Source organism: Chionomys nivalis, chromosome 9, assembly GCF_950005125.1.
Source record: "Chionomys nivalis chromosome 9, mChiNiv1.1, whole genome shotgun sequence".
In the NCBI taxonomy this organism is placed as follows: Eukaryota; Metazoa; Chordata; class Mammalia; order Rodentia; family Cricetidae; genus Chionomys; species Chionomys nivalis.
The window spans coordinates 42,771,549-42,781,490 of NC_080094.1; the positions used below are offsets into that span (position 1 = coordinate 42,771,549).

General features: G+C 44.4%; 1 protein-coding gene across 2 annotated transcripts; it reads left to right on the plus strand.

Moving 5' to 3' along the window:
- Window positions 1-559: 559 nt before the first annotated feature.
- Tmem230 (transmembrane protein 230) lies at window positions 560-7,501 on the plus strand. Of its 2 annotated transcripts, XM_057780925.1 has the most exons (5): window positions 560-786; window positions 2,069-2,167; window positions 2,668-2,786; window positions 4,585-4,707; window positions 6,895-7,501. In XM_057780925.1, the coding sequence occupies exons 3-5, from the start codon at window positions 2,688-2,690 to the stop codon at window positions 7,033-7,035; spliced, it is 363 nt and encodes a 120-aa protein (XP_057636908.1). In that variant the 5' UTR covers window positions 560-786; window positions 2,069-2,167; window positions 2,668-2,687; the 3' UTR covers window positions 7,036-7,501. The 2 variants fall into 2 exon arrangements, with proteins under 2 accessions (XP_057636908.1, XP_057636906.1); XM_057780923.1 differs by lacking the exon at window positions 2,069-2,167 and having other exon boundaries at window positions 561-786.
- Window positions 7,502-9,942: the final 2,441 nt, after the last annotated feature.

Consider the following 9,942-nt stretch of genomic DNA (forward strand, 5'->3'; position numbering starts at 1 on the left):
GCAGGCGGATCTCTGTGAGTTCGAGGTCAGCCTGGTCTACAAGAGCTAGTTCCAAGACAGGAACCAAAAGCTATGGAGAAACCCTGTCTCGAAAATTCAAAAGAAAAGAATTTGGGGCTAAAAACTCCAGTGGGTACAGACCGGATTCGGTGAAAGGCTGAATAGGGTAGGGCAAGGTTCCTGGTCAGTTCCTTGCCCACCCCTCCGGATCCCCGGGGGCTCAGCTATGCACAGACTTGGGCATGGAAATGAGTCAGCTGGGACCACATAAACAGCCTTGCTGTGGGTTCCATCCCAGTAGGAAGGGCTCTATCTAGGTATATGCCCACCCACCATATGGTGGTGGCAGGCCAGGGTCACCAACACAAGACCAAACTGCTGGCCCGCTGGGTATTCCCAACACTCCGGAGGCAGAAGCAAGGGGAACTCAAAATTCAAGGCCGGTCTGGTTAACATAGGGAGTCTGTCCTAGGACTGGAAAAACTGCCACCTTGCGCCGCTAGGTGTGATGACGTGGCTTCCTGGTGGCGCCACTTCCGGGGCGCCTGTTCGTCCACCTTTTCCGGTGGGCTGGCGCTCTGACCGCCGTTGGCTGTTGGGCAAGCGGTGCTAGTGCGCCTAGCGGATAGGGGCGGGAGCGCGCTCCCGGAAGCCATCCGCGAGGCCTCGCTCCGCCACCGAGGCTGCTCCGGGAGCCAGTTTTGTCAGTGCTAAGTTCGCGTGGGTTCTGACCGTGGGTGGCGACGGCGGAGGCCGGCGGGAGGCTGCCCACAGCGCCACGCGCAGGTGCTTGGGGGTGTGGGGGGTGGCGAAGGTTGCGGTGGAACCGGTAAAAGCATAGTAGAAACTTGGGCTGGTAGTTTTTAGAATTGTCATTTGGGATGTGATAATTCCCTTCTAGAATCCTTGGCTAAAAAAAGCACAGATCTTCCCTTCTCGTCATACTCCGCCAACATTTTTGTTTTGATGCAAGTTTAGAATGACAAAGCACGTAACTTTGTAGCTTGTAATACAAATCAGGCGTGGTTTATTGCCTCAAAACTCGTTTATTGGTAGCTTGACCTTTCAGGTTTAAGGAATTAAGCATGTTATTGGAGACAACCCAAAAATCTTGGTACTTAACGCAACTTTATCTAACAATTTTAGAAACGCGTTGCCGCTTTTTAATACTTGGCTTTGAGCTAGAATGTAATTAACAAAAAGGCAGAAACATTTGGCACCAGTTTTTGCATGCTAATTACTTTAGCTCGACTGTAATAGCAGTGTCTGACACCTCACCAAGATCAAATGAATATCACATGCCTTTATGGAGATGATGTGCAAAATACCACACCAGTGAAGGCCTGGCTTTCAAAATACTTAGTTTTCTTCTTTGTGTGTTGTTTTGTTTGTCAAGACAGGGTTTCTCTGTGTAGCTTTGGAGCCTGCCCGGAACTCGCTCTGTAGACCAAGCTGACCTCCAACTCACAGAGATCCGCCTGCCTCTGCCTCCTGAGTGCTGGGATTAAAGGTGTGCGCCACCACCGCCCAGCTTAGTTTTCTTCTTTTTTTTTTGGATTTTTCGAGACAGGGTTTCTCCATAGCTTTTGGTTCCTGTCCTGGAACTAGCTCTTGTAGACCAGGCTGGCCTCGAACTCACAGAGATCCGCCTGTCTCTGCCTCCCGAGTGCTGGGATTAAAGGCGTGTGCCACCACTGCCCGGCTGTCTTAGTTTTCTTCTTAATGATAAACTTTTACATTTACTTTTGCAATTAAAATACCGTTTTGTTTACATAATTTTATGACTTTGTAAAGAACCTGCAGATTTCCGTTGTGGTAGGGGAGAGCATATGGTCTCACTATGCAGCCCAGACTGTTCCCCAACTTCATAATTCACACATGTCCTCCCAAGGAGCTGGTATTAGTCACCTACTGCAGTACTGAGCTCAAATTTCAATTTTTTTAAAATTTAAACGTCATTGTTTTTAAACCTTCCCTACTCTCAAATAATACAGTAGTTATGATTTTGTTACTGCTGTCTGATTTGAATAGTTTGAGTAAAACAGATTTTTTAAATCCATTTTTTCAGGAGCTGCATGATGTGGGAAGTAAAATCACTTGTTTCATGCTTGGGATGGGAGCAGAGAGGCAGGTGGCTCTGAAGTTTCTGGTGTGGTATTGATAGCCAGTAAGTTACCCACGTTGATGAGATTTTTCAGATCACTTGCTCTTAGGACGGTATCACATCTAGAGTAGACAAAGCGAAGATGTGAGTGTGTACCATTGCTTATTCTCCCCTCATCGCAAACAAAAAGTTAACTTGAAAATAAGAGCCTGAGGAAAGTTAAGGGCAGGCAGTACTGCAAGGGAGGAGTTGAAAATGTGAATTCAAGTCTTCACTCACCTCTGTGTGACTTGGGAAGAATTTGGAAACATTGGTGGCAAAGTAACAGGGTCTGATGCTATGTGAAATGCATCATTCGGTGTCATTCTGTGAAGACAAGCCAGATACATAGAGGAAGTATGCTTAGCGTGTCCAAGAGGTGTCAGTCGTTGTAAGGGCAGTGAAGCCTGAGTTGCCATGTATGTGATATAGAACATGGCATTGCAGAACTCCAGTGCACAGTACCTGATGCCCTTGCCCGTCATGCACTATTTTTCCATGGCAGTAACAGTCTTTCCTTCCAGACTAGCTGTGCCACCGTGTTATGATGCCATCCCGTACCAACCTGGCGACTGGAATCCCCAGTAGTAAAGTAAAATATTCAAGACTTGCCAGCACAGACGATGGCTACATTGACCTTCAGGTAACACAATTGGAAGTAAACCAACCAACAAATAAATCATGCAGCTGTGTATCTGTCATCGGGATTAGCAAAAAGCAGGTTTATTTCTTTTTTTTTTCTTTTTTTTTTTTTTTGGTTTTTCGAGACAGGGTTTCTCTGTGGCTTTGGAGCCTGTCCTGGAACTAGCTCTTGTAGACCAGGCTGGTCTCGAACTCACAGAGATTCACCTGCCTCTGCCTCCCAAGAGCTGGGATTAAAGGCGTGCGCCACCACCGCCCGGCAAGCAGGCTTATTTCTAAGACCCTTCCAGCCCCAGCTTGGAGAAGGGGTCTTGAAGTGCTAAAGCTGTGTAGCTACAACTTTTATTCTGTTATCCAGAAAGTATCTTCTTTCCTGATGTCATGGGATGCAGTTTGTTACAGATAATCTTTATGGCAGACAGTCAGTAAATAAGTTTGTGTCCTCTCCTGACCACAAGTAGTATAGCATCTCCTTTTCCCCGCTTTCCCTTAGGATAGAATATTCTAGTATTGCTGGAGAGATGGCTCAGAGGTTAAGAGGATTGCTTGTTCTTCCAAAGGTCCTGAGTTCAATTCCCAGCAACTACATGGAGGCTCACAACCATCTGTAATGAGGTCTGGTGCCCTCTTCTGACCTGTGGGCATACACACAGACAGAATATTGTATACATAATAAATAAATAAATATTTAAAAAAAAAAGAAAAAAAAGAAATGTTTTTAGTGGCATATATTATTTGTACATAATAATGGGTTTCGTTGTGACATTTTCGTACGTGTTCATGCTGTATTTTAGCCACAATCTGTTTCTGACCATGACCTGAATTTACTCAGAATGTAGTACTTTGAGAAAGCTGAAATTTGGGCCAGAGAGGTGTCTCAGCAGTTAAAGAGCACACACTCTTCTAGTATTCTTAATATTTTATATTTATGTTTAATGTGTAGGAGTGTTTTGCTTTCATGTGCACCATGTGTGTGCCTGATGCCCAAAGGCAGCCAAAAGCAAGCATTGGATCTCTGGGAACTAGAGTTACAGGTGGTTATGAGCCACCATGCGGGTGCTAGGAACCAAACCCCTGTCAGTGTACCATGGATATGCAGTACTCAAAGAGGCCAGAAGAGGGTGTGGGGTCATCTGGACCTGGAGTTGTGAGTCACCATGTGGGTGCTAGGAATTGAACTCAGGTCATCTGGAGCCATCTCTCCTGTCTACAAGTACTCTTCTTGCAGAGAACCCTAGTCTGGTTCCCACCATTCATGTCCAGGGGCTTACACTGCCTGTAACTACAGCTCTTGGAGGCTCCAATTCCTTTGACTTGCACAGGCATCTGCACTCACATGTACATACCTCCACACAGACACATAATTAAAAACAAAGTGAATCTTTAAAAAAAAAAAAAAAAAGGAAAGTTGAAATTCTGTTTCTAAACTTTTGCCTGACTGCATGCTAAGTTACTTGCAGAAGTCACCTTTTTTACTCTGCAGAAGATGGTGCTCACTCTGAAATCCCCACAGGTTAGTGTAAGCTTCCGTGCACATGTACTTAGTAATACAGCTAGATGACAGTAGCTTTAAAGGGCTTTCTTGGTTGTAATGAGGGGTTTAGAATGCCAGGAGCATCACCTGCTCGTGTCCCTGCTTTGTTGCACTGACGTAAGAGACTGACTTAGGACATACTTAAGACACTTGAAGTGTCCACTTGGCTTCTTAATTACCCTCTCTGCTTTAAAGTACATTGGGCCTGGTATTTTCATAATGTTCTTTGTCATTTTTGTTTATTGTTTTTATTTCTGTCTTCCAGTTTAAGAAAAGCCCTCCTAAGATCCCTTATAAGGCCATTGCACTAGCCACCGTGCTGTTTTTGATTGGCACCTTCCTCATAATCATAGGCTCTCTCCTGCTTTCCGGCTACATCAGCAAAGGGGTAAGCTAACCGGTGTGTGAGACTGCGCCATGGGTCTCACCTGTGAGCCAGAGCACTCTAGGCTCTAGATTAAATTCTACTAAAATCACAAGGCGTGGTTTCCTTTCCCCTTTAAGCAAATGTTTCCATAATTCCTATAAGGTACAGCTTCTCGTACAGCTTAGAATAATACATCTGTGCCTGGCTTCGGGCTTCCAGACTGGTACAAGGCCGTAGCTAGAGTAGCATGCGTCGTGGTGCTGCAGCAGTGTCTGGGGAGAGGCAGTGAGTCTATGTAAGAGCGTGGCCACCGGACCTTGTAATTGGGTCCCTTTTTCCCTTGGTTTGGTCAGAGTCCTGTTGAGTTTCAGTAGTCAAAGCCTAGGTGGTGCTTGGCAGTTCTTCCCCTTGAGTTATGTTTGTGTACTCTGTGTCTTAAGTTGTCCGAAACAGGCATTCTGATCACGGTGCAGGCCCATTCTTTCACACCCTAGGAGAAGACGCAGTTCCTCCTGGTCTTTTATGGTTCAAAAAGCAAAAATTAAGCATCATCCAGTTGCTCAGATGACAGATAAGTAAAATTGTAGAACATGCATTTCAGGGAATGTTACATGCCATTATAGCTTAAACAAGATTTGGGGTATTTTTGTTTTGTTTTGTTTTTAAGACAAGGGTTTTTCTACACAGCCCTAGCTGACCTAGAACTCACTGTGTAGACCAGGCTGGCTTTGAACTTAGAGATCCTCCTACCTCTGCCTCCAGGGTGCTAGGATTAGAGGTGTGTGCAGCTTATGTAATATTAATATTACTTAATATTAGTAGTATTAGAGGACAAGAGTGTGTTGTGTTTACAATTTTAAGAAGTAATAGGGAAGTTGCTCATCAAGAAAGTGCTTCAGGCTCTGAGTTCTGGTTCCTAGCACTCAGATAAAAAGCCAGATGTGTTGGCATGCTTCTGTCACCCAGCACTGCAGGGTGGAGGTGGCATATCCCCAGAGCTGGATGGCCAAAACTGCCTGTAAGTCTAGCTCCAGGGGGACTTGAAACTTCTGACAACTTCCAGCAGCTACTCCTAGGAACTTAATTGAAAATAAATGTGGAACATAATTAAAAATAAATTGGGGCTGAAGGGATAGCTCTGTGGTTAAAAGCACTGGCTATTCTCCCTAGAGAATTGCTGTGATAAGACACCATGACCAAGGTAACATAGTTCAGGACTCACAGTTCCAAGGGATGGTAGAGTCCACGACTGTTGGTCTCAGAAGAGCTGGTAGGCTTTTAGACTGTTGAGACTGGGAAAGACTGTTGGGACTTTTGAAGTTGGACTAGTAGCCGGGCGGTGGTGGCGCACGGCCTTTAATCCCAGCACTCGGGAGGCAGAGGCAGGTGGATCTCTGTGAGTTCGAGGCCTGCCTGGTCTACAAGAGCTAGTTCCAGGACAGGAACCAAAACCACAGAGAAACCCTGTCTCGAAAAACCAAAAATAAATAAATAAATAAATAAATAAATAAATAAATAAATAAATAAATAAAATAAAAAAGAAAAACAAGGCAGTGGTGGCACACGCCTTTAATCCCAGCACTCAGGAGGCAGAAGCAGTTGGATCTCTGTGAGTTTGAGCTAATTCCAGGATAGGCTCCAAAGCTACAGAGAAACCCTGTCTCGAAAAACAAACAAAACAAAACAAAACAAAAAGCCGGGTGGTGGTGGTGGTTCACGCCTTTAATCCCAGCACTAGAGAGGGTAGAGAGGCAGGTGAATCTCTGTGAGTTCAAGGCCAGCCTGGTCTAAAGAGTGAGTTCCTGGACAATTCCAAACCTACACTGAGAAACCCTGTCTCAAAAAACCAAAAAGAAAAGAAGAGCCTTGAGGAAGTTGCTTGAGGTCAACCTCTGGCACTCGTGCGTACATGTGCACTTGTAGACACCAAACACACAGGTGTGCGCTCACGTGCTCACGCACACACAGTTTGAAACCGAGGAGGAAATAAACCTTAAACTTAAAAATAGTTTTTCTTTTTTATAATTTTGAATTTGTTGGTTAATTTGTAATCAAAAGGAAATTGGGAGTGTAGTGCTTGCCTAACATGCCCAAGGATCTTAATTCAATCCCTAACACTGATAAAAGAGGGGGTGACAATTTATGATCAGCAGGAAGAGATGGGAAGGTGTAACTTGTGTGGTACTAATATTTTCCTTCTGCCACCAGGGGGCAGACCGAGCTGTTCCTGTCCTCATCATTGGCATTTTGGTGTTCCTGCCAGGATTTTATCATTTGCGCATCGCCTACTATGCATCCAAAGGCTACCGGGGTTACTCCTATGATGACATTCCAGACTTTGATGACTAGCTGTCACCTCGGCCTTCTGAAGAGACAAGGCACCCACTTAGAGACGTGGAGCAGGAACTATGGCTGAGGGCTGAGGAAGTCTACAGTTTGCAGATGTTTTGCAAGACAATGGCCGGATTGTATGAGTCCTTTTCCAAAATGTTCGTGCTTTGTAATTAGCTAATTAGGACATGCTGTTTTCATCTGCTGGCCCTGGCACAGCTTGACAAGTTTTTCCACCTGCGTATGCATCATGTCAGAACTGTGAGGCTAATTGTCTGGGAAGGCAGACTGTTCCGTAGTGAAAAGTGCTACCCTTGGGGTGAGCCTCCCTTTTGCCCTCGTCGTCAGTTTTTGTAGCATATGGAAAATGTATTATGTATAGTTTCTTATTACTAAGTAATTTATTTTTAAAATATCTATCTTACCCTTCACACTCTCCTCTACCTGCACATCATGGTAAAATTAAAATATCTGTCTCATCCTATATGCTCTCTACCTTCATACCTTCATATTCTGATAAGACTAAATATCTGTGATCCATCTATAATAGGCTTTTTTTTTTCCTCTGTGGCTTTGGAGCCTGTCTTGGAACTAGCTCTTGTAGACCAGGCTGGCCTCAAACTCACAGAGATCCGCCCGCCTCTGCCTCCCGAGTGCTGGGATTAAAGGCATGCACCACCACCGCCTGGCTTGTAATAGGCTTTTTTAAAAAACTGACAGCAACCTAGAATTTTTAAACCACAAAGTAGGTTTTCAAAATGTAAGCTTCGCTGAATATGGTGGCATATGCCCTGATCTTAGCACTTGGGAGGCAGAGGCAGGCGGATCTCTGTGAGTTCAAGGCCTACCAAGTGAGACCTCTGAAATAAAAAAACAAAACCAAAATACTTCCTCTGGTCTCCGTAGGTTACCCTCCACAAGACTCAGGTGAGCCTGCCTTCGTAGATCAAGAGGGTACGTGACTTGCCTTTAAGGACGAGACTTGGGCTGTTTCTTAGTAAAACTGTAATAGATACGTGTGCTTGGAGTTTATAACCCTACTGCTGGCACCTGGTACTATGACATCATTCTGCTCAGTATTACAAGACTTGGCCAAGATCCCTGCTAATGTATTAGGTCAAATTTGGTTTTCAGCTTGCAAAAAGTGACATTTTTAAAAAATACTAAAGTGTCATAATTCAAATTCTGGAGTTAAAATGATTTTTTTTAGGCGTGTTTTAGAAAAGCATTCTACTGATTTGGTGCATTTAATCCCAGTACCCAGGAGTGCCTTTGTTTTTGGGTAACTGGCTGTATGAGTCAGACTCTGCTTTCCAATCAGTTTTTTCCTTTGAGGTTATAGACCTGGGCAGCTAGAAGTCTGGGCTGTCATCAACTAAGATTTGCAAGATTGTGAACAGGGGAGTTTGGGGGGAAAGATAATTTTTGGATGTGTTGAAACTAGATGTCTGCTCAGCATCCAAGGAGAGTTATGGAGAGGGAGACAGTTTTTGTTTTTTGTTTTGGTTTTTCGAGACAGGGTTTCTCTGGCTTTGGAGCCTGTCCTGGAACCAGCTCTGTAGACCAGGCTGGTCTCGAACTCACAGAGATCCGCCTGCCTCTGCCTCCCAAGTGCTGGGATTAAAGAGGGAGACAGTTGTAGAGCTGTATGTCTGGGAGTCGGATTGGGTTTGTCTGGAGGCAGAAATGTTAGTTAGAGTCGGTGTTTGGATAGTATCGTCAGAGCCATGGAGCTCATCAGTGGACTTACACACTTAGAAGGAAACAACTGGCTGTTCAGTCGTACCAAAGATTTTGGTGGAAATTATAGGGTATGATAAGAAATAAGAAATGATAGAAGGGTATAGAATTCAAGGGTAAGATCTGTTCGGGTTCATCTCCATGTTGCCCACATAAGTTCCTTGTGTTACTTTCCGGAGAGTTGTGAGCATAGAAACACATGCCCCTGGTGGGCATGGTAGTTGGCACACACTTTAATTCCAGCACTCTAGAGGCAGAGGCAGATAGATCTCTGAGTTCAAAGCCAAGCTGGTCTACTTAGTGAGTTCTAGTACATCCAAGGCCATATCATGAGATCCTGCCTCAAAGAAAACAAACCAAAACCAGGTCCAGTTGTATGGTTCTGGGATCCCTTTTTGTCTTTTTTATTACACACAGTTTTATATACCCAAGGAAGCCAGCCACATTTCCCCCAATACCCAGTCTGGAGGCCTCACTGTTGCTAACACTTTACATCAGCCACACCCTCCTCTTACTATGTCAAAGATGTGTAGTCTTAGTCTTACTAAGTCTATACTGTGTAGGTACATAATCAGATCATCCTAAGACTACTGCCTGGAGCTAGAACCCTCCTCTGATGTCCCATGTCACACTAATAATCTCATTTTAGTGGCCGGCCTCATTAATAAGAGATACACAAATATCTCTTTATTGAATTAAAATCAGACTTATATGCATTGACTATAACTGTATTCTTTGGTGCTTTATAGAAAAGGTAGATCTCCATAACGATGGTAAACTTTTTTTTTTTTTTTAAGATTTAAGGGGGCTAGAGAGATGGCTCAGTGGTTAAGAGCATTGCCTGCCCTTCCAAAGGTCCTGAGTTCAATTCCCGGCAACCGCATGGTGGCTCACAACCATCTGTGATGAGGTCTGGTGCCCTCTCCTGGCCTGCACACATACACACAGACAGAATATTATATACATAATAAATAAATAAATATTTTTTTTAAAGATTTTAAAAAAACGTAATGCATATGCGTGAGAATTTGGCATGTGTATAGGTGCCCACAAAGGCCAGATCCCCTGGAGCTGGAAGTGCAGGTTATTAAGCTACTAACATGGGTGCTGATATGGGAACCAAACTCAGGTCCTCTGGAAGAGTGCTACATGTTCCTATTCACAGAGCCATCTCTCCGGCCCCTG